At 48.3% G+C, this 24,072-nt stretch overlaps 2 protein-coding genes across 6 annotated transcripts; one reads left to right on the top strand and one right to left on the bottom strand.

Moving 5' to 3' along the window:
- Positions 1-437: 437 nt before the first annotated feature.
- TMEM176B (transmembrane protein 176B) lies at positions 438-17,269 on the bottom strand. Of its 3 annotated transcripts, none has more exons than XM_059711515.1 (7): positions 17,192-17,269; positions 5,259-5,467; positions 3,245-3,355; positions 2,826-2,882; positions 2,388-2,612; positions 1,137-1,256; positions 438-755 (listed from the first exon to the last, which is right to left on the bottom strand). In XM_059711515.1, the coding sequence occupies exons 2-7, from the start codon at positions 5,460-5,462 to the stop codon at positions 669-671; spliced, it is 804 nt and encodes a 267-aa protein (XP_059567498.1). In that variant the 5' UTR covers positions 5,463-5,467; positions 17,192-17,269; the 3' UTR covers positions 438-668. The 3 variants fall into 3 exon arrangements, with proteins under 3 accessions (XP_059567498.1, XP_059567495.1, XP_059567497.1); XM_059711512.1 differs by lacking the exon at positions 17,192-17,269 and adding an exon at positions 16,756-16,882; XM_059711514.1 differs by lacking the exon at positions 17,192-17,269 and adding an exon at positions 16,632-16,755.
- On the top strand, positions 17,008-22,147 carry TMEM176A (transmembrane protein 176A). Of its 3 annotated transcripts, none has more exons than XM_059711517.1 (7): positions 17,008-17,154; positions 18,148-18,334; positions 18,796-18,918; positions 20,174-20,230; positions 20,362-20,592; positions 21,348-21,461; positions 21,839-22,147. In XM_059711517.1, the coding sequence occupies exons 2-7, from the start codon at positions 18,152-18,154 to the stop codon at positions 21,878-21,880; spliced, it is 750 nt and encodes a 249-aa protein (XP_059567500.1). In that variant the 5' UTR covers positions 17,008-17,154; positions 18,148-18,151; the 3' UTR covers positions 21,881-22,147. The 3 variants fall into 3 exon arrangements, with proteins under 3 accessions (XP_059567500.1, XP_059567501.1, XP_059567499.1); XM_059711518.1 differs by having other exon boundaries at positions 17,068-17,154; positions 18,152-18,334; XM_059711516.1 differs by lacking the exon at positions 17,008-17,154 and adding an exon at positions 17,511-17,700.
- Positions 22,148-24,072: the final 1,925 nt, after the last annotated feature.

The raw sequence follows: 24,072 nt of genomic DNA, 5'->3' as shown, positions 1-24,072 counted from the left end.
CAGAGAGCGAACCAACACTAGTATAGCTGCAAGAAAGGGAGGGAGGGAGGGAGGGAGAAAGGAGAGAGAGAGAGAGAGAGAGAGAGAGAGAGAGAGAGAGAGAGAGAAGTGGGGAGAGGAAGGAAGCTAAATTAGGGGGAAATCTTGTTCCATGTTTCACATAGTTCTATAAATCCCACCGGTCAAGGTTGCAGATATCTAAAGATAATCTCAGTAGGCAAAAAAATTCTTAAGTATACGAGAGTAATTTTCACTTTACACAGAATGTCATAAAAAGCAGTTTTGCCACTTGGGATATAAAGCAAATATAATTCAATTTCGTCTTATTGGGACCTTGTTTCCTTGTCACAGATCAGCTCTCATGTAATTCCACATGTATCAGCACAGAGAAAGACCTTTCATGGCACACCTTTCTTAAGCAAAGAGAGACCACATCCTTGTTGTTTTAAAGTATTTGTTATTATTGTTTCTATTTAATCAGCCTTCACTGAATTAAGGGCACTGGGGTGAGGATGGTGAGGAAAGGAAGAGGGGCTGGACAGCGGTCTAAGGAGAGACAAGTATGAGGGACAGGGCAGTGAGGGGCCCTGGGAGAGTGCACAGTGGTCTCCACAGGCCCTGAGATACTCTGGAGGGACAACGGGGGTCCAGGCGGGGTCTCTGGCCACTCACTGAACCATGGCAGACGTGGTCTTCTCCTTGGAGGGAGAGGTCGGCACTGAATTCTCCCCCTGACTCTCGGTTTCTTCCTCACCCTAAAACAGACAGGGGGGAGTCAACTCTTGGGGAGAAAAGGATGGGGCAGAGGCAGCTTCACAGAACTTGAAATCAGGAAAAGGAGAGGAAGGGAAAGGTAACAGAGGAAGGGGTGCTGGACAAAGATCTAGGACACAAGGGAAGGGAAAGTGGGAGAATGAGAGTAAATGAGGGTACGGAGAGGTGAAGGGCCCCGTGATGGGTCACAGTGATGGGTCACGTTCCCCAGATAGCCAATGGCAAAGCTTAGCCCTGTGAAGAGCTTGAGGGAGGTGGAGCATGACCTCTGAGAAGCAGTGTTCCCGGCCCCATGTTCCTCTCTGTTCCCAGGGCCTCACCAATGGGGACCACTCTGCCCCAGTGCCTCCCTAACAGCTCACCATGGGCTGGGAGCTCTGGCCACACAAGCTTCGAAGGCCCAGGCCCAGGGAAGCCAAGGATACAATGACCTGTAGGGTACAGACAGCCAGGAGCAGAATACGGATTCCTAGGAACAAGTTCTGGAGATAAAGGAAGAAAAAAGGTTAGAATCAGGAGTCCACTTCTCTGATTCTGCTGAGTACCACCTAATCATCTCTTTCCCCCAAAGGAATCAGACTCTGCTCAACTAACTACTTCTTCCCACAAGAGCAGATTCCACCCCATTTGCTTGTCTGCCATGTGACCTTACCACCCACTATGAAGAAGTGAAGTCTATTTCTCTACCCCCTAGAACAGTGGTTCTCAACCTTCTTAATGCCGTGACCCTTTAATACAGTTCCTCATGTTGTGGTGACCCCCAATTTCATTGTTACAAATTGAACATAATTAAAGCATAGTGATTAATCACAAAAACAATATGTAATTATATATGTGTTTTCCGATGGTCTTAGGCGACCCCTGTGAAGGGTCGTTTGACCCCCAAAGGGGTCTCGACCCACAGGTTGAGAACCGATGCCATAGAATGTGAAAGGACCTGTGATTGCTCTGACCAATAAAATACCGTAGAAATGACACTATGCCAATTATGGGGTAACCCTTAATTGGCCTGGCAACTTCCATTCCTACCTCTTGGAGTGCTCATTGTGAGATGCTCTGAGTTGGAACCTAGTTACCATACTATGAAGAAGCCCAAGCCACTGCAAGCTCTCTGCCTGACGGTCCCAGCTGAGCACCCAGTACATCCATGGGAGTGCACCAGCACGGATGTCCAGCCCCATCCAGCCATTGGATGACTTCATCCCCCAACTGACATCTGACTGTGACTTCATGAGAAAACCCAAGTGAAGACTGCCCATCTGAGCCCACTCAACCCACAGACTGTGAGAAGTTGTAATTTAAGCCACTGCATTTGAGAGAGGTGTGTTATGCAGCAGCAGATAACTGGAACACCCACCTACCAGAAAAGACAGATGAGTGGCCCATGACACCCACTCCTAAATGTCTCCACTTCGCCTCTCATCTGCTTTGATTCAGGAAATATTCATGTCATGAGGGTCTGAGAAATGACTTTAGCTTAAGCTAAAACCTTAACCAAAGACCTAGGATGAGGTCCAAGCTCAAAGAGGCTACATCTCTGCCCTCCAGTGCCCAGTTCCTTAGGAACAAATGGCTGTGATGGGTCCCTGTCAGATGGGACTCCCCGTTCTCACCTTCAGTAACTCCATAGAGATCTTACACGGATCCTCCCACCAATCTGAGTTTCGGTAGCTTCTCCGCCTCCATCTGTAATCAGTGGTTGTGGTGGGAGGGGCTGGGTGATCACACAGGGAGCTCAAGAGGTCGTCACTCTCCCAAGTTATGCTCTTCACACAGAGGACAACGGCAGCCACGGCTGTGCCAATGCCAGCCAGGGTGAGCAGGCCTGACACCCGACTCTAGAAGAGAGAGATTCAGGATGCAGACTCTCTCTATTGATGGCAGAGCTGTGGGGTCCTGGCCTCAACACTGTCTCCTCCACAGCTTCCTGGCCCAGGAAACCCTTCCCAGCCCTCCAGGAAAAATCTCAGGTTAGTGGGACCCAAAGGGGAGAGGAGCAGAAAACCAGAAGGGGGCAGGGGATAAGGTGGGGCAATGGGGGCCAGACTCACTGAAAGTATGCTCCGCTGCTTCTCATGGACAATGGTCCCAACTCCTGCTATAATAGCCTGAGGGAAAACACCAGAAAAGGCCTCCTAGTTACTCTCCTGAAATGATCCCTGACACCATCCTTCCCCCAACAGTTCCCACAACAGCCAGTTTGCAACATGATCCAAAGGACAGGCAAAGACACCTAGCAGGTGGATCAGACTCCATACAACTGTCCCACCCTTCCCAACATTGCCTTAACGAGAAAAATGGAGAGTGGGAAGTTTTTGTTCACCCCCTAAGAAGCTTCCTCTTGGCAAAGGGCATTCGGACTCGGGTTGTTGGTCTCTTCCCCAAAACCTTGACTGAGACCCAAAGGAATTTCTCTCCTGGCCCATAACCAGTTGCCTCCCAATGAGCTCACAGTCGCTTCCTTACTCACCACAGACCCTGCCCAGAAGGCGCAGCCTGAACCACACAGCTCAGTCCAGGGCCCAAAGTACAAAAACACTCCAAAGGCACAGCTCACAGCCCCCAGCAATATCTGGGTCACCTGCAAGACAGGGAAAAAGTCAGACCCCTTCCAATGAGCCCATGTACCCAAGAGCAGCCACCCAACTCCTACTAGGCGCCTTTTCTCTCCTTTTCCTGTCCTGACCTCTCTGTAGCTCTGATTCTGGAAGATTCTGTTCCCTTAACATCCATGAGGCAGCATGTCCTGGTTCTCCCCAAACCCTCTGACATGCCAGGCTTTTGTCCTTCATTTCTTTTCCCTAAACACCACACTCTGTCATCCCACCTGATGGTTCTCCCTTGGGAGTTCCACAATCCTGTCTAGGGCTGCAAAGACGCCCCTGCAAGAAAGGAGTGTGGTTGGCTCACAGATTATAGGGGTCAGCTCCTTCAGGTCCCCTCATCTTTCGCTGCCAAAGGCACCATCACAGACCATGGTTAAGCATGGTTAAGCAAGGCGGTGGTGCAGAGCTATTTCCACCTAGCAGGGAACTCTGTAGTGGGCAGTCTGTGCTCCCCAGCTGCCCCTGGGCTGGCAGAGACCTGTCAGGCCTACACCATGGTCTGATGCCTCCCCCTGCCCAATCCTACTCCCTCTCTTTTTGTTTCATAGGTGGTTGGACCCCAATAAACCTATGCACACCTAACTCCAAGTCATGTCTGCTTCCTGGAGAGCCCAATTATCACAGCATCTAAGACATTACTGCCTGCATGCCCTGCCAGTATCTCGGAATTGTCATAGCCGAATCCCACACCCCACTCACACTCCCAATGCCTGCCTCTCCTGACTTCCAGGGCTCTAACCTCCTGGTCACCCACATTCCAAGCCTCAGCATGTGCTTAGACTCCTCTCCTCCCTTGTAACCCAAGCCTCTTCACTCCCAAGTCGTGGAGATCCCATCCACAAAGGATTTGGGCTCTGCTCTTTCCTCGTCATTGCTGCCATGACCACACAGATGCAGACCTTCCACACTCCTTGCCTGGACAGCTCCTGGCTGTGAGGCAGCCTAAAGCCCAGGTCCCTGCTCAGAATCCACCCACAGCCCTTCCGCTATCGAAGCTGATTCAGGATGGGCAACTCACTGTCACTTGGGCTCTCAGCCCTGTGGTCTACATTCTCAGTTGAACCATTCTCTTTACTCTGCCAGAACTTGCCCTGTGCACTCCGGCTTCTTTGCTCTGGCCATTCTCTTCACCTACGGTTCCTTTTCTTCCTCTATCTGTCTAAACCCACTTCTTCTCCATTCAAGGTCTAGGTCAGGTGCCAACTCCTGCAGAACATCTCCCTGCCTCTCAAGGGCATCGCCTGCTCTACCTTTAATTCTAGGCATTTCTGTAGTTGTCTGATCCTTTGGTGGGTGCTGAGCACTTGCAAGTTGTATAGCCCTGGGATTCTCTCCCAAATTGCCTATCACTTGGCTTTACCTCCAGGCCTCAGCCCATAGAGTTTCAATCACCCTAGCTGGTTTGGCTCAGTGGATAGAGCGTCAGCCTGTGGACTGAAAGGTCCCAGGTTCGATTCCGGTCAAGGGCATGTACCTTGGTTGCGGGCACATCCCCAGTAGGAGGTGTGCAGGAGGCAGCTGATCGATGTTTCTCTCCCATTGATGTTTCTAACTCTCTATCCCTCTCCCTTCCTCTCTGTAAAAAATCAATAATATATATTGTTAAAAAAATTAAAAATAAAATGAACACCTTCAGGGATCTTCCCCCAGCCCCCACTCCCACCTCTGGCTGGGACTGCCCCACTGCACCAAAGAAGAATTCCTTCATTCCATCCAAGTCTCCATGGAGAAACTTCCAAACTTTCTTTACCCAAACAAGTTGGGATACAAATAGTAAGGCCTCATGGGAACTCGACCCACTTTCTTTTTTTGCATCCTATTGAAGGAGAGTTACCGTCCTTGTCACCTGGCTTGCCCGCCTCTCCAGCCCACTCTTACCCCTCCTGCCAGTGGCCCATAGTTTATCCTGGTCATGGGAGGGCTAGTGTCCCGAGGGCCAATGAAGAACTCCTTCAGGGAGCCCCCAACTTTTAGCAGTTGTGTCAAAAACGATTCCTGGTGGATGTGGATGTTGATGTGGGTGGGCTGGGACAGTATAGAGTTCACGTCGACCCCATTCACAGTCACCATGCTTTGAGCCATCCTGCCTGTTGGGGAGAAGATGTACAGAAATCAGGTCTGGGAACTGGGTGGGATAACAAGGAGTACACTTCATGAAGAAAAGTAGAGAAAACAGCCTCTTTATCAAGATCCCAAGGGTCTTCCCAGTGCTAGTATCAATGTCACAGTGACCCTGATCTGGGCTGCAAACCCAAATCGCCTCGGGAGCTCTGCACACATTTTCCTGGGCCTCTCCCCAGAATGGCCTAACACAGTTTGTCTGGGTCTTTGGTTGGACAAAGAAAGGAATCTGTATTATTTATTTCAGTGAGTTAGTATGTGCAGCTGAGCCTTGACCAACTAGGGTTTGAACTACATGGGTCCACCTATACTCGGAATTTTTTTTTTCAGTTAACCCTGTAAATGTATTTTCTGTCCCTTATGATTCTCTTAATAACATTTCCTTTTCTTTAGCTTACTTTATTGTAAAAATAGAGCATATATAATACATGTAGTATACAAAATATGTGTTCATCGACTGCTTCTATTATTGGTAAGGTTTCTGGTCAATATTATGCTCTTAGTTAAATTTGGGGGAGTCAAAAATTTTATGTGGATTTTCCATTGCACCAGAGATCAGTGCTCCTACCCCCCACTTTGTTTGAGAGTCAACTGTGTGTTTACACATAATAGTTTCATATGGTTAAAAATTTCAAAAGACATGAAAGGGTATACCTTTAAGACCTTCTCTCCCTTCTTTCTCTCACAGCCACCTAGTTGCCTTCCAGATGGCATTTTCCTACAGTGACATTTTTTGCAAATAAAGGCATGTAAAAATATCCTTTCCCCACAAAGGGCAGGATACTGCACACACTATACTGCACAATGATTTGTTCCCAGAACCAATTCAAAATAATCCTGCATCAGTGTAAAAAATTCTTCTTCACTCATTTGTATAGCTGCATATCATCCCATTGTCTGAATGCATCATAATTTTTTAAGCACTCCCCTATAAATAGCCATTTATTTTTTTTCTCACAAGTAACGTGGAATTGGCAGGTCAATGGGAACATGCATGCAATCCCCATGCAGAAACAAAGTCAAGAGTGTTCACTGCCCCTGCCCATGGCCAGCAGAAGGTGTCAGCAAACCACTGAATCTTTTTCCACTGTATAGCAGGAAAATTACATTGCATTGTATATTTTTTTTAGTCATTTTTATAAAACACTCCCTTCTAAATGTATACATCAACTACTCTTGACAAATTTGTACATTTGTTAAACCACAACTACAATAAAAATATAGAGCATTTCTATTTTGCAAAAGTTCCCTAATGTCCCCTCTCCAGTCAACCCCCAACCCCTGGCCCCAGGCAACCTCTGAGCTGCTTTCTGTGACTAATCTGTGGTTATCTTGTGATGAATGAGGTTTGTCATCTCTTCATATGTTTAAGAGCCATTTTCATTCTTCTGTTGTGAGTGCTCCATTCATACCCTGTTTCCTCCTCAGTTTACTTTTTTTTTTTTTTGTCTGTATAAGAGTTTTATTGTGTGTTCAAAAAAATTACCATCTGTGACATGAGTTACAAATAATTCTTTACAATCTGTGATTTATTTTTGGACCTTGTTTATATTTTCATGCAATCAAAGTTTTCCATCTTTTTGGGGGGATGCATCATACTTAAAAAGAACATCCCGTTTCAAGATGATAAAGGAATTCTTTTGTGTGTGTTTTCTAAGTGGTTTTAGGCTTTCAGTGATGTTGATCCATCAGGATTATTTCTTGTCAGTTGGAAGACATGGGTTGGGTTTCTTTTTTCAGATGGTTAACATCTGAAGGGTATGTTCTGTCTGTGGAATCTTTCTTCCATTGATTTAAATGCTTCCCTGAGAGCTCACTTTCGGTTTCCACCAGAGGCTGCATTTCCCTGTTTTGCAAGCTGTTCTTCAGAATAAAGTTTCTCCTTTCACCACACCCCAGGTTGAGGACAACTGCTTCTACTGGATTTGTTGCCATGTCCTTTTGTTGACAAAGTGATGGGCACTCAGTTGCCTCTAACCTGCTGTTGTAATGAACATCTTTGTGCCTGTCCCTGTGTGAACCTGGACTCAGGTTTCTCTGGAATGGATTAATGAATCATATTCATTTCCATTTTCTCTATGTCCAGTCTGGATCAATTGCCCACCAATTCATGTAGCTTCTCATTAGCATCAAGAAGTCCTTTCTGCTATTTGGGAGACTTCTGTTCAAGACGGTGGCATATGTAAAGGCTGCACTCGCCTCCTCCCACATCCACACCAAAGTTACAACTAAACTACAGAGCAACCATCATTCAGATCCGCCTGAAGTCTAGCTGAATGGAAGCCCCATAATAAGAATGTACAGAAAAAAAAAACCAAGATGGTGGCATAGGTTAACGCAGGAGTTTGCTGCCTCGAACAACCACTTCAAAAATACAACTAAAAGACAGAACGGACATCACCCAGAACCACAGGAAGGCTGGCTGAGTGTAAGTTCTATAACTAGGAGGAAAGAGAATAGCATACCGAGACTCAGAGGAGGCGCAGTGCTGAAGTCAAATACTAAGGTGTGGAGGTGCGTGCAGAGCCGGCAGGCGGCTGAGGGCACGGTTGTCTGTTTCAATCCGGAGGGAGTCTCAGACTCTGAGCTCCAGATCCGGGCAAGTCTCTAGGGACCCAGACTCAAACGGGAGAAGCAGGATTGTCTGGCTTCGGTCAGACTCGAAGGCAGCTTTCTCTCTGAGGTTGGCAGTGGTTGCTGGGACTCTGAGAGGCAGAGCCTCTGGGGACGGGACTGACAGCAGCCATAACTGCTCACTCCACCGGCCCTGTTGCTCCCCTGGGACCCGCCCCGCCCAACCCCTGCTCAGAGGCATTGCCGGATAGCCTCAGGCAAAGGCTAGATTAGCACCGCCCTAGAGATCCAGCACAGAAGTTCTCCCACTGCAGACACAGCTGATACTCATAGCCAGTTGGCCTGGAGGTCAAATCCCCACCAGTATTACCTACAACAATCAAGGCTTAACTACAACAAGACTGCGCACAAAGACCACAAGGGGGTGCACCAAGAAAGCATAAAAAATGCGGAGACAAAGAAACATGACAGAAATGGAGGATATAGAGCTCAAAACCACACTTTTAAGGTCTTTCAATAAGTTTCTAGAAACTGCCGATAAACTTAATGAGATCTACAAGAACTCTAATGAGACCCTCAATGTTGTGATAAAGAACCAACTAGAAATTAAGCATACACTGACTGAAATAAAGAATATTATACAGACTCCCAACAGCAGACCAGAGGAGTGCAAGAATCAAGTCAAAGATTTGAAATGCGAAGAAGCAAAAAACACCCAACCGGAAAAGCAAAATGAAAAAAGAATCCGAAAATACGAAGATAGTGTAAGGAGCCTCTGGGACAGCTTCAAGCGTACCAACACCAGAATTATAGGGGTGCCAGAAGAAGAGAGAGAGCAAGATATTGAAACCTATTTGAAGAAATAATGACAGAAAACTTTCCCCACCTGGTGAAAGAAATAGACCTACAGGTCCAGGAAGCGCAGAGAACCCCAAACAAAAGGAATCCAAAGAGGACCACACCAAGACACATCATAATTAAAATGCCAAGAGCAAAAGACAAAGAGAGAATCTTAAAAGCAGCAAGAGAAAGAAACTCAGTTACTTACAAGGGAATACCCATACGACTGTCAGCTGATTTCTCAACAGAAACTTTGCAGGCCAGAAGGGAGTGGCAAGAAATATTCAAAGTGATGAATAGCAAGAACCTACAACCAAGATCACTTTGTCCAGCAAAGCTATCATTCAGAATTGAAGGTCAGTTAAAGAGCTTCACAGATAAGGAAAAGCTAAAGGAGTTCATCACCACCAAACCAGTATTATATGAAACTAGAGGCCCGGTGCACAAAACTTTGTGCATTCAGAGGGAAGGGGGGGGTCCTCAGCCTGGCCTGTGCCCTCTCACAGTCTGGGACCCCTCGGGAGATAACACCCTGCTGGCTTAGGCCTGCTCCCGGGTGGCAGAGGGCAGGCACAATCCCTAGGTGCAACCCCTGGTCGGGCTCAGAGCAGGGCCAATTGGGGAATTGAGGCACCACCCCCTGTCATGCACAGAGCAGGGCAGATTGGGAAGTTGCGATGCCACTCTCAGTCATGCTCAGGGTAGGGTTGATTGGGGGGATGGGGCACCGCCCCCTCACACTCAAGGTAGGGTCGATGGGGAAGTTGCAGCGCCACCCCCTGTCACACGCAGAGCAGGGCCAATCCGGGGGTTGGGGCGCTTCCCCCTGTCACTCACAGAGCAGGGCCCATCAGGGGGGTTGGGGCTCTGTACCCTGTCACGCACAGAGCAGGGTCGATCAGGGGGTTGGGGAGCTCCCCCCTGTCACGCACAGAGCAGGGCCCATCAGGGGGTTGAGGAGCTCCCCTGTGTCACTCAGAGAGTAGGGCCAATAGGGGAGTTTGGGCACCGCCCCCTGTCACACACAGCGCAGGGCGGATCAGGGGGTTGGGGCGCCACCACTCTCACACTCAGGGCAGGTCTGATGGGGAGGTTATGGCTCTACCCCATCACACACAGAGCAGGGCCCATGGGAGGGGGTGGTTGGGGCGCCGCACCCTGTCACACACAGAGCCGCAGGGTGATCAGGGGGTTGGGGAGCTCCCCCGTATCAGGCACAGAGCAGGGCTGATCAGGAGGTTGGGGCACCTTCCCCTGTCACGAACAGAGCAGGGCGGATAGGGAGGTTGTGGCCCTGCCCCCTGTCACACACAGAGCTGCAGGGCGATCAGGGGGTTTGGGTGCTTCCCCCTGTCACTCTGATCCCAGTGCCGGGAGGCCTTGTGGCTCCGCTGATCCCGGTGCTGGGAGGCATATTACCCTTTTACTATATAGGATAGAGGCCTGGTGCATTGGTGGGGCTAGCTAGTTTGCCCTGAAGGGTGTACTGGATCAGGGTGGGTGTCCCCACTGGGGTGCCTGGCCAGCTTGGGTGAGGGGATGATGGCTGTTGGCAGCTGGTCACACACCCTTCAGGGTGGGGGTCCCCACTGGGGTACCTGGCCAGTCTGGGTGAGGGGCTGAGGGCTGAAGCTCCCAACTGCTCCTTTTATTCTTTTTCTTATTCTGGGCCAGCTTTAGCTCTGGCTCCAGCTCTGAGGCCTCTGCTGCTGAAAGCAGGTATCTCGTTTGTTTGGGTTCTATAATTGAAACAATGTATAACTCTAGCTCTGAGATCCCGGCTCACTGAAAGCAGGTTTCTGGGGGTTTGTCTGGCTTCTATATTTGTTACAATGTTTCAAACTGCAGGCTCAGAGGCCGGCAAGGCAGGCAGGGAATGTTGGTTTCCTCCATCACTGAAGCAAGCAAGCCTCATGTTAGTTTCAATCTGCCTGGCTGCCGGCTGCCATCTTGGCTGGCAGTTAATTTGCATATCGCCCTGATTAGCCAATGGGAAGGGTAGCGGTCATACGCTAATTACCATGTTTCTCTTTTATTAGATAGGATGCTGAAAGGTATCCTTTAAGAAGAGGAAGAAGAAGAAAAAGGTAAAGATACAAATTATGAACAACAAATATGCATCTATCAACAAGTGAATCTAGAATCAAGTGAATAAATAATCTGATGTACAGAATGAACTGGTGATTATAATAGAATCAGGGACATAGAAAGGGAATGGACTGACTATTCTTGGGGGGGAAAGGGGTGTGGGAGATGCGGGAAGAGACTGGACAAAAATCGTGTACCTATGGATGAGGACAGTGGGTGGGGAGTGAGGGCGGAGGGTGGGGCGGGAACTGGGAGGAAGGGAGTTATGGGGGGAAAAAAGAGGAACAAATGTAATAATCTGAACAATAAAGATTTAATAAGTAAATAAGAAAAGAATGTACAGAAGAAGCTACATTGAGACTAGTAGTAGGGGCAGAGACACAGATGGGCTGGTCCCATACCCTCCTGTTTAAAATCCAGAGGGATATCTCAGCTGTGGAGGTTCCCCCTGAGGAATGAGGGGTCCCAGCCCCACATCAGGACCCCAATCTCAGGGTTCCAGTGCTGGGAAGAGAAGTTCCCATAACTTCTGGCTGTAAAAACCAGCAGGGATTGAGACTAAGGAAGATGGAGGCTGCTGAAGCCCCAAGCAGTTCTTTTTTTTTTTTTAATATATATTTTATTGATTTTTTTACAGAGAGGAGGGGAAAGGGATAGAAAGTCAGAAACATAGATGAGAGAGAAACATCCATCAGCTGCCTCCTGCACACTCCCCACTGGGGATGTGCCCACAACCAAGGTACATGCCCTTGACCGGAATCGAACCTGGGACCCTTCAGTCTGCAGACTGGCGCTCTATCCACTGAGCCAAACCGGTTCGGGCCATGCAGTTCTTCTTAAAGGACCCATGCATAGACTTACTCTGACTCACTCTGAGCTCCAGTGCTGGGGCAGCAGCTCAAAAAGTGAGGGAAATACAAGGAGGAAGTGAATTATTTGGCTTCAGGACAAGGGCTAAAGGGGCAGCTTTCTCCCAGACAGAAGTGCTGAGGCCATTGTTCCTTTACTGAGACCCCCACCCACAGAGCCAGCAAGTAGGCACCATATCTGAGTCTCCATCAACCTGGTTCATGCTGTTTGCCACATCCTGGTGATTCCCTGAGACCCCACCCAACTTGAATAACCAAGCATGCCCTGTATCTCTTACTAAGCAAACCCAAGCCTGGCACTAGTGGCAGCCAGCCTTGGTTCATAGCTTAGCCTCTCCCAGGCACCTCCAATCTCAGCAAAAGCAGCAACTACCTGTAGGTCACTTTGTAGCTCATGCCAGGTGGCCCTGGGCAGGGCACAGGCAGCCACTGACCTTACCTGAACCAGAGCCCCTCCCAAGAGGCCCCAGAACCAACAAACCTGGTGGCCAGCTCAGACCACACTAGAGCATTACACAACCACCTCCACAAATGACACACCAAGAGGGAGGACTTTGCAGGCACCAGAGCCTCACTAACGTAAATACTGCTGCATGATGTTAGCCCCTGCACAACAGCAACTCAGCTATAGTCACAGCCAGTGCTCACAGTCCATCAGAGTGAGAGTCAATCCCTCCCATTGACATGCAAACAGCAATAAAGGCTCAACTACAATAGGAGGGCACACCCAGCCCACACAAGGTAATACTCCTGGAGCACCTGGATCAAGAGACCAGGTAGACTTCCCAACTAGACCCTACAGGACACCTATTACATAAGGCCACTCTACCAACACTGAGAGACATAGCAGCTCTACCTAATACATAGAAACAAACACAGGGAGGCAGTCAAGATGAGGACACAAAGAAACATGTTCCAAATGAAAGAACAGGAAAAAACTTCAGAAAAATAACTAAACAAAATGGAGACAAGCAAGTTACCAGATACAAAGTTCAAAATACTGTTTACAGTGATGTTCAATGAACTTAGTGAGAACTTTAACAAAGGGTTATGAAACATAAAAAAGGAGATAGAAAACATAAAAAAGAATGAGTAAGAAATGAAAGATATAATAATTGTAATGAAGAATATGTTTGCCCTAACTGGTTTGGCTCAGTGGATAGAGCGTCAGCCTGTGGACTCAAGGGTCCCAGGTTCGATTCCAGTCAAGGGCATGTACCTTGGTTGCAGGCACATACCCAGTAGGGAGTGTGCAGGAGGCAGCTGATCAATGTTTCTCTCTCATCGATGTTTCTAACCCTCTACCCCTCTCCCTTACTCTCTAAAAATAAAAATAAAATTTTAAAAAAAGAATATGTTACAGGGAATCAACAGTATATAAGACGAAGCAGAGGATCAAATCAGTGATTTGGAAGACAAGGTATCAGGAAACACCCAATCAAAACAGCAAAAAGAAAAAAGAATTTTTAAAAATGAGGATAGTTTAAAGGACCTGTGAACAACATCAAGTATAACAACATTCATATCATAGGGAAAAGAGAGAGCAAGGGATTGAGAACATATTTGAAGAAATAATGACAAAAAATTTCCCTAACTTAGCCCTAGCTGGTTTGGCTCAGTGGATAAAGTGTCGGCTTATGGACTGGAGGGTCCCAGGTTCGATTCTGGTTGGGGACACATGCCTGGGTTCAGGGCTTGATCCCCAATGGGGGACATGCAGGAGGCAGCCAATCGATAATTCTCTTTCATCATTGATGTTTGATCTCTCTCTACCTCTCCCTTCCTTTCTGAAATCAATAAAAATATTAAAAAAACAACAACAACAACAACTTCCCTAACTTGGTGAAGGAAATAGACATACAAGTCCAGGAAGCACAGAGAGTCCCAAATGAGAGAAACCCAAAGAGGCCCACACCAAGACACATCATTAAAATGCCAAAGGTTGAAGACAAAGAGTGAATCTTAAAAGCAGCAAGAGAAAAGCAGTTAATTACACACAAGGGAGTTCCCATAAGACTGTCAATTTCTCAACAGAAACTTTGCAGGCCAGAAGGGATTGGCACAAAATATTCAGTGATGAAAAGAAAGGAACTGCAACCAAGATTACTCTTCCAGTAAAGCTATCATTTAGAACTGAAGGAGAGATAAAGGGTTTCCCAGGCAAGAAAAAGCTTCAGGAGTTAATCACCACCAAACCAGTATTACAAGAAATCTTAAAGGAACTGAAGAAGAAGCAAAAAGATTTAAAAATATGAATAATAAAATGGCAATAACTACATACCTATTAGTAATTACTTTAAATGTAAATAGATTAAATGTTCTAATAAAAAACATAGGATGGTTGAATGGATAAGAAAACAAGACCATACATATGCTGCCTACAAGATACTCACTTCAGATTGAAAGACACACACAAACTAAAAGTAAAGGGATGAAAAAAGATATTTCATGCAAATGGCAATTTTAGAAAGCTGGAGTAGTAATACCTACAAAGTCTATAACAAAGGCTATCACAAGAGACAAAGAAAGATTCAACAATTCCACTCCTGGATATTTACCCAAAGAAACCCAAAACACTAATTTGAAAAGACATTTGCATTCCTATGTTCATTGTGGCATTATTTACAATAGCCAAGATATGAAAGCAATCTAAGTGTCCATGGATAGACAAATGGATAAAGAAGAGATGGTACATATACACAATGGAATATTACTCAGCAATCCTATGTAATAATCCTATATAATTAAAGGGTAATATGCTAATTAGATAGGTCAGAAGTCGTTCCAGACCTCCTTCCATCCTTCTGGATCAAGCCAGGGCTGCAGCCACCCACCCGCCCGCCCAAGGCTGTGAAGGAAGGAGGGAAAGATGGACCCCAGTCCAGACAGCCACCTGCCCACCCAAGGCTGCGGAGGAGGGAGGGATGGCCCCAGGCCCAGGCAACCACCTGTGATTAGGGGAGATCAGGAAGGCAGGAAGAGTGGTTAGGGGCAATCAGGAAGGCAGGCAGGTGAGCTGTTAGAAGCCAGGGGTCCTGGATTTTGAGAGGGTGCAGGCCAGGTTGAGGGGACCACCCCCTCCCCCATGCACAAATTTCATGTACCCGGCCTCTAGTAAAAAAATAATGAAATTTTGTACAACAACATGGAGCAACCTAGAGGGTACTGTGCTAAGTAAAATAAGTCAGACAGAGAAAAACAAATGCTATATTATATCATGTATATGTAGAATCTAAAAAAAACAAAATCAATAAACAAACAAAACAGAAACAAACTCATAGATACAGAGAACATTTTGATGGTTGCTAGATGGGAAAGGGGCAGGGGAAATGAGTGAAAAACTGGAAGGAATTAAGATATGCAAATTGCAAGCTATAAAAACAGTCACAGGGATGTAAAATACATCATAGTGAATAGAGGCAATAATATTGTAATAGCCTGGTAGGCGTGGCTCAGTGGTTAAGGGTCTGCCCATGAACCAGGAGGTCACGGTTTGATTCCCGGTTAGGGCACATGCCCAGGTTTCAGGCTCAATTCCCCCAGGGCATGCAGGAGGCAGACAATTGATGTTTCTTTCTCATTGATGTTTCTATAATCAATTTAAAAATGTTTAAGGTGAAATTTAAAAATAATAATCCCATTATAATAACTACATATGGTGTCAGATGGATACTAGACCTATTGGGGTGATCATTTCATAAATTATATAAATGTCTAATCACTATATTGTAAACCTAATGTAATATATGTCAACTGTAGTTGAAAAATAAAAATTATTTTTAAAAATTAAAATAAAAACGCTCCCTGAACAAAAATGAAATTGTCATAGGAATTCAGGTTTATTCTAATCTTGATATTCTACCCATTGGTGTGTCTGATGAGTCATGCACCATGGCCAAAATTTTAATTATGACTATTGAGTTTAATATTTAGTTGAGCTATTTCAACAACAACCCCCCCCTCCATATTATTTTTTTCCACAGCCATTTTTGCTAGATTACTTTATGTCTGATCATATGCACGTTAGAATCAACTTGCCGAGTTCCAGAAGAAATCCTCTGTGGGTGATTCTAGCAGACATCCTACCTAAGTCTCACTGTTTCTATCATGACGTTATTCAGCAGCAGCAATCACAGCAATCCTCAAGTCTTCCCATTGTATTTATGTGCTTTTGAAAGCAGGTCCACTCTCGCCTGCCTGGCCTCCTTTAAAGTATAAAGTACAGGTGGTTGACAATTCTGCAGACACACAAGGAGCTTCCAACTTTTTCACAGACACACGCAAGGAAGTCCAGCCTGGATTCCAACAACTTCCCTGCAGGCCCGGGTGTCAGCATCATGTCTCAGCCTTGAATATGCCTCAGCTCCAGCTCCCTCTGAATGCCCTGTCTCTAGGCTATGGGCTCTTCCCTGCTGCCAGCTCCCCCTGGAGCTGGGGAGAAGGGACCAGGATCCCCTGGAGCGGAAGAGAGAGGACCAGGCCACATCCTGGGCCCTCCACTTTGGGCTCCACTCTGGAGGAATCTTTCACTGCCCAACCGCCTGAGCCTCAGCCACCCCACCCAGAATAAAGGCTTGAGACACTGGCACATACCAGGCACAGCCCCTCTCCCTCCCAGCCAAGCCTATGGGAACCAGGAATGGGGAGAGAATGGCATCCTGTGAAACAAAATGGGGCTTTAGAGATTGGTCTGGGGGACTCAGAGGGAGACAGAGATCCTGCAGTGAGAGGCCACCTGGGCTGTAAGGGCCCTGCTCACCTGCTGTCCCCTAGGAGTCGGCACCCCACAGAGCAGGGCTGGGAGAGGCTGGCCTGGACTTGAAGACCTGCTTTCGTGGGAGGGAGAAGAGCTGACAAAAGGGGGAGAGGAGGTAGGGTCTGACCTTCAGCGTCACAACTTCCCAGAAAACAGCTGGGGCAGGGGCCCTTCTGGGGGGGGCTTCTGACTTGAGCAGATAATCAGGCAGCTAGAGACGGCAGAGCACACACAGACACACACATACACAAACACACTCGCACACTGGTACCTACTCAGACTGTACACACACTGGGGCGAACACACCCACAGAACAGGCAAAGCCATCTGGCTCCTGTTGATCCACTCAACCCTGGAAAACCCCAGAGGGGCCCCTTTGTCCCAGCTGGATGCTAGGAAACTGCTTGTTAAAGCCCAACCACCGGCTTCCTACCGCTCATCACCTTCCTCTCCCTCTGCCTGGTCTCCGTGCTCAGCTCCTCCAGGCCTCCCTGCTCCACTAGCCTCCGATTTCTGGGGAGCTTAGGTGAGGCAACCCCCAGCCCCGGCCCTTTCCCACAGACCTGCTCACAGGACCCCTCTCCAGGGAAACTCATCCTGCTGCCCCTCACAGCCTCTGCAGCCTCACCCCAGAGAATTTGCTGGGAGGGAGGGAGGGAGGGAGGGAGGGAGGGAGGGAGGGAGGGAGGGAGGGGAGGTAGGGGAGGGAAGGAGGGCAGAACAACAATGACATAGAGAATGTGACTCCAGGAAGGTGGCAAGAGTGGATGCCACCTGTGTCCCTGTTTGATGCCAAGTCAGTCTGCCCTTTTAACTCCACCTTCGCCCACAATGCCATCCTTCCTGGGGCTGGAGGAGCTTCACCAGGCCCCACACGGCTAGCTGAGTGGCCACTGGTGGAGAGGGAGGTCTTGAGGGGCTGAGGGGTGTCCCCAGGCCCTGCTGCAGCAGCAGAAGCTCAACAGGCAGCAAGGACTGGGGTTCTGTCCTGTAGCCTGAAGGCCCAGGAAAAGGCTGAGAGAGGAACCTGAGTGGGGGCTGCGATGGCGCCAAGGGAGCAGAGAGGGGAGAGGTGAGGGAGGCAGACACTGCTTGGTCCAGACCAGCCGTGGGCAAACTACGGCCCGCAGGCCGGATCCGGCCCATTTGAAATGAATAAAACTAAAAAAAAAAAAAAAAAAGACTGTACCCTTTTATGTAATGATGTTTACTTTGAATTTATATTAGTTCACACAAACACTCCATCCATGCTTTTATTCCGGCCCTCCAGTCCAGTTTAAGAACTCATTGTGGCCCTCGAGTCAAAAAGTTTGCCCACCCCTGGTCCAGACCCTGAGGCCGCAGGAGGAAGAGAGGGGACAGAGCAGATCAGAGATGAAGGGGGAGGTTCCAGGGGCTGCCCTGCCACAACACCCCTCACCCCTGCAGAGGGGCCCAGGAAGGCTATTCCGGGACCAGGGGCCTCCTCCAGTCCCGAACTCTAGTAGAATCTGTGAAAACCTGCCAACTTTTCCTCCAGGCAGATGTCCACGACCATGGGGACAGCAGAAGGGGGTGAGGTGGCCCCTGGGGCCCCCAAGCCCACCCACATCGACGTGCACATCCACCAGGAGCCTGTACTGAACCTGAGCTGCCTGCAGTGGCCTTCTTCCCGCAACACCATCCCCTGGACCCCAGGACACAAACGGCTGCTCGTGGCCTCCTGGGTGAGCAGGGCTGCTGCGGGGGTGGGGGGACCCAGGCCTCCATATCAGAAAAGGAGAGGCGCCCACTCTCGCCAAGTTCACTCTCTGCCAGCCTCAATCTGAATAGGACATCGAGCCTGTTGTATCTAATGCCTAGAAACTCATTCCCCTGTGCTCTGTTTCTGGCTTTCTTCATCACTAACTGGCCTTCCTGGTGAAAACTGTAGGTAGGGTACACTGTGGGCTAGAGAGCTGACCACTGAAAGTCTCAGCCTGTGGAACACTAATCCCAGCCTCTCTCCTGGGCCGGACACAGCATGGCCGGAACCCCTCCCTCTGCCTCCTGTCCCTCCCCCACCTCTCTTCCTCTACCTTCCTCTCTTTCTCTTGTATGGGGTTCTCACAGTGAACACCTGGAACAGCAGGTCCTTAAAGCTTCTCTGAGATTTGAAGGCCAGGTTCTCAAGCTCTTCATCTTTCAGGTGGTGCAGGTCGTGCTGGGGCTGATGAGTGGGGTCCTGGGAGGACTTGGCTGCATCACATTCCATGAAAATTACCCGTATTCCATGGCCAGATGGGTCGCTGGCATCTGGACAGGGGTTGTGGTGAGTGGGGCCAGAGGATGGTGGGCGGGTCGGTGGACCTGTCGGAAGGGACTGCCCAACACCATCAATACGGCCACCATCAATGTGGTACTGCGGAATGTTGGCAACCCAAAAGACCCTAAGTTCTCGAGGCCGATCCCTGTTTCTACAGACGAGAAAAGAAACAGTCCAGCCGGTATGGCTCAGTGTTTGAGTGTTGACCTATGAATCAGGAGGTCATGGTTTGATTCCTAATCCAGGCACATGCCCAGGTTGCAGGCTTGATCCCCAGTATGGGACTTGCAGGAGGCAACCAATCAATGACTCTCTCATCATTGATGTTTCTATCTCTCTCTCTCTCCTTCTCCCTTCCTCTCTGAAATCAATAATTAAAAAAAAAAATTTTTAAAGAGCCAAGAAAAGTAGTGGCATAAGTCAGCTGTCCCAGATCCCTACCCAGGGCATCCCCCACCAAGCTGGCCACCTCTCCCCACTTTCAACAGCAATATAAACTGAGAAAGGAGCAGGAGAGGGGGCTGTGATGATCTAGGCCCCAGCTGATCTCGTCACTTGCATAGAGATGGGGAGGCATCCTGTGCTGCATGATGTAGGCCCACAAAGAAGGGGCACCTCCTAGTCCTTTCACACTGCCCTCTGCAGGTTCTGTACCACAGGGGCCATGTGGGTGTCATTGAAGGACAACAGCTAATGTCAACAGATGGGAGGGGGTGCGATCTGCAGTGGCAGCTTGGTGGGCAGGTCATGGTGGGATTGAAGCCCTTTGGCAAACTCACACACACTCACAGAATAACAGCAAAATGTATTTATTGAAAGAGGGGCCAAAGTCATCATGTATCCAAAGGATGGACCAGACTTCCTGTTCTGTGAACTCAGGAGCAGAGCAATGTGGGGAAGGCGCCAACCTGAGGAGGGCAGACTCATCCTGAAGTGAGAGCTTCTCCAACAGCCCTGGTCTTCTACCTAAACTTGCAGAAAGCACCTGGTGTGGCTTAAAAAGAGAAAGGCTTTGGAGAAAGAAGAGAGGGTTCACACCTGGCTTGACCACTAGTACCTTTAATGTCACTGAAACAGAGGGTCCCACAGCCTGAGGCGTCATCCAGCCCTCCACACCCTCACTGCTACTTTCCCGCACAAACTCAACTCAAAACTCCCAGCCCACATATGTTCTGGGGCAGGGCCAGCTCTACCTGTGAGAGTTACAGAGGGACAGAGACACAGGCAGCTAGAAGGGCTTATGTGTCCCATCTTTCCGCAGGCTATGCTGGCTGGAGTCCTATGCTTCATTTACGAGAAATGGGGTGGCACCTGCTGGGTGAGTTTGGGGAAGGGCAGAAGCTGGAGGCCACCCCAAATCTCCCTCCTGCCCCTTTGAACCCCCCACCCCCTCATTGGTCCCCAAGGGAGACTGAATCCTGAGGTTTCCCTGTCTCCTCTTCATCCCAGGCCCTGCTGAGGACCCTGCTCACTCCGGCAGCTTTCGCCACAGCCAGTGCAGCCATCTACACTGGGGCTTATTATTTCCAGGAATTAAGCGATGAGTTCCATCAGGCATTGTGTACTAGCCCCCCATCCTGGGAGCCTACCCGCCCCCCCTGGGAGCCTACCCGCCCCACCAGCTCTCCTGAAGAAGCCAACAGGCAGCACCTATGCCTGTCCTACCTGCGCCAGGTCAAGGTAGGTGGGCAAGGGAGAGGAGCAGCACAGACAATGCTTCTATAGCAGTGATGGCGAACCTTTTGAGCTCGGCGTGTCAGCATTTTGAAAAACCCTAACTTAACTCTGGTGCCATGTCACATATAAAAAATTTTTTTTATATTTGCAACCATAGTAAAACAAAGACATATTTTTGATATTTATTTTATATATTTAAATGCCATTTAACAAAGAAAAATCAACCAAAAAAATGAGTTTGCGTGTCATACGTTCGCCATCACTGTTCTATAACAAGAAGACTGTCCATCCAAAAGTGTCACCTCTTCTGCACCAAGCTTGACTACTGTCACCACAGATGATGGTGTTGAACAAACGGAAACAGTTCCTGCGGTTGTGGCTATCACAGCCTAGTGGGAACACAAACACTGAAACAACAATAAGTGAATCCATGTTGCCAGTGTGTGCAGTGGTGCAAAGGCATGAATGCACCTTTTCCCTAGGTCTGGTCACGCTTGGGGCAGCTGGGAAACCAAATCATAGCCCGAGCCTGTCCCTGTTCAGATGAGGATGCTGAGGCTCAAGGAGAGGGACCTCTGGGTGCTCTTGTACACTAGACCTGTTGACCCCGCCACACACAGCGCTCCTTCCTCAGTCCCCTCCAGCCCCCTACAGACTTGGGATGACAGGGTGGAGGGTGACTGTGTGTCAGTGATGAGGCTGAGGACAGATCACAGATGGTCGCTCTGGTGCCTTCAGCTTTGCTCCTCTGTTCTCAGGCCCTGTCCACGGGCCTTAGGGCCATGCTTTTGAGTATCTGGGTTCTACTGTTTCTGACTTCTCTGACCCCCATGTTTCTGTACTGCTGGAGAAGAAGACTCCAACCCAAGGAGGTGAGTCCCTAGCATATGTGTCTGTGTGTTTGGGGCAGGAGGCTATGCAGCTAGGAGATAGAATGGAGAGAAAAGACCCCGTAACAGTGAGTCCCAAGAACATCGTGCCTGTCTTTCTACCCCAGTGGTGGCCCAACCCAGAGAGACACTGTCCCTGACCAAGTAGCCCCCAGGCCAAAGACCCCAGGAAGCCAGGGAAGTTCATATCCATGGTGGGACTTTGGGGCTCTTTGCATTTGGTACCATGAGGATGAGGATGGATCTGGTTGGCTCCAGAACTAAGCTGCCTTTCAGGAGAGAATTTGTGCTTCCTCTCCCCCTCTGGGTTGGCTCTCCTCCTCCACCTCCTCCTCCTCATCTTCCTCTTCCTCCCTTAGGAAAAAGACCAGAAGCCACTGCTGGGAGCAAGTAAAATCTAGCCCTGCCTCTCCTGAGTATTCATGCCTGGAGCTCCTTCTGCACCCATGTCCCTGCATCTGACTCCTGGAATAAGAGCCAGACCAAGGAAATGAGACCCTCCAGTGGCCCCAGTTGTCCTGCCCCACAGCCACGGCCACAGCCACAGCCCTGCTCCACCACCCCTCACAGTGCCTCTCACCCATTTCTTTTACACCTCCACCATCCTGCCCCACTTCATGTCCCCTCTTGAGCAGTGATGATAATAAACTCTTACGTTGTTGCTCCCAGCCTCTTGCTTAGTTATTCCAGTGAATTTCCCTTGGTTGGGGAGGCAGTGGAGAATGAGCCAAGAGTGAACCCATTCCCAGCGTCTAGAGTTGCTGGCCCACTGTATTTTTATAAAAGTCATCCATGTACTATTTACAAGGAACATGTCTAAAACAAGGATACAGAAAGATTGAGAGTAAGAGGATGGAATACATTTATAACAAATAAATTGGTACAGCTCTGTTAAAATCAGACGTTAAGGCAAACAGCATTCCTAGAGATAAAGTGATCAGTCTTGCCGGCATTCTCTCCTTCCTTCTTCCAATTCATTCCTTCCCTCCTGGGACCGGGACCCCATCCCTCCAGCTGGAGAAGCCAGCTTATGGCCAGGAGGATAAGTCAGAGCCATGGTGCAAGAGGAAGACCCAAGGAGCCTGGCCTTCTATAGCACAACAGAACATGCCCACCTTTGGCTTACCTTTGAATATCTTTATATGAGATAAAGTAATTCCTTGCTGATTTTTTAAAAAGAAAAAATTTTTCTTTTTAAACCATTTATGATGGCAAAAAAAACAATAGGGATAAAGTTAGCTAGGACTAAATCTAGACAGTCAAGTCATTAATAAAACCATAAGACATTGTTGGAAAATATTTATGAATATCTAAATAAATGGAAATATATGCACCTGTCTATGGAAGGGAAGACTCAGTTTTGTAAAGACGTCATCACCTTCCAAATTTATACCTAAATTCAATGTGATTCCAATCAAAATATCAGCAGAGTTTTCTTAGTAAGTTATTAGTCAATTCTCACATTGATATAGAATCAGAAGACCAAGAACAGCAACCTTTAGTTTGTTCTCTGTATCCATGAATCTGTTTTTGTTAGTTTGTTTGTTTTGTTCTTTAGATTTCACATATAAGTGAAATTATATGGTATTTGTCTTTCTCTGTCTGACTTATTTTACTTAGCATAATACCCTCTAGATCCATCCATGTTGTGCAAATGGTAAGATTTCATTTTTTTTATAGCTGAGTGATATTCCATTGTATATAGTGCTACCTCTTCTTTATCCAATCATCCATTGATGGGCATTTGGGTTGCTTAAAAAACTTGGCTATCCTATATAATAAAGAGGTGATATGCAAATTGACCATCATGCCCTCGCACAAGATGGCCACCCCCATGTGGTCACAAAATGGCTGCCCCCATGTGGTTATAAGATGGCCACCACAAGATGGCTGGCAGGGGAGGGAAGTTGTGGGCAAACAGGCCAGCAGGGGAGGGCAGTTAGGGGTGACCAGGCCTGCAGGGGAGGGCAGTTGGGGGCAACTGGGCCAGCAGGGGAGAGCATTTGTGGGCAACCGGGCCAGCAGGGGAGGGCAGTTGGAGGCAATCGGGCTGGCAGGGGAGGGCAGTTGGGGGCAATCGGCCAGCAGGGGAACAGTTAGGTGTAGATCAGGCAGGCAGGGGAGTGGTTAGGGGGTGATCAGGCTGGCAGGCACAAGTGGGTAGGGGAAATCAGACAGGCAGGCAGGCGAGTGGTTGGGAGCAAGCAGTCTTGGATTGTGAGAAGGGTGCAGACTGGGCTGAGGGACAGCCCCCCCCCCCCAGTGCACAAATTTCGTGCACCAGGCTTCTAATTGTAAATAATGCTGTAATGAACATAGAGGTACATATATAATTTCAAATTAGTGTTTTGGATTTATTCAGATATATTCCCAGGAGTGGAATTACTGGACCAAATGGTAGTTCTATTTTTAATTTTTTGAGGACCCTCCATACTGTTTTCCATAGTGGCTGCACCAATTTGCAATTTCACCAACAGTGCACAAGGGTTTCTTTTTCTCTACATACACACCAACACTTGTTGTTTGTTGATTATTGATGACAGCCATTCTGTCAGGTATGAGGTGATATTTCATTGTGGTTTTAATTTGTATT

The sequence above is a fragment of the Myotis daubentonii genome, chromosome 10 (assembly GCF_963259705.1).
Source record: "Myotis daubentonii chromosome 10, mMyoDau2.1, whole genome shotgun sequence".
In the NCBI taxonomy this organism is placed as follows: Eukaryota; Metazoa; Chordata; class Mammalia; order Chiroptera; family Vespertilionidae; genus Myotis; species Myotis daubentonii.
Note: the sequence above shows the minus strand (reverse complement) of the source record. Positions and strands in the feature narration are given on the sequence as shown.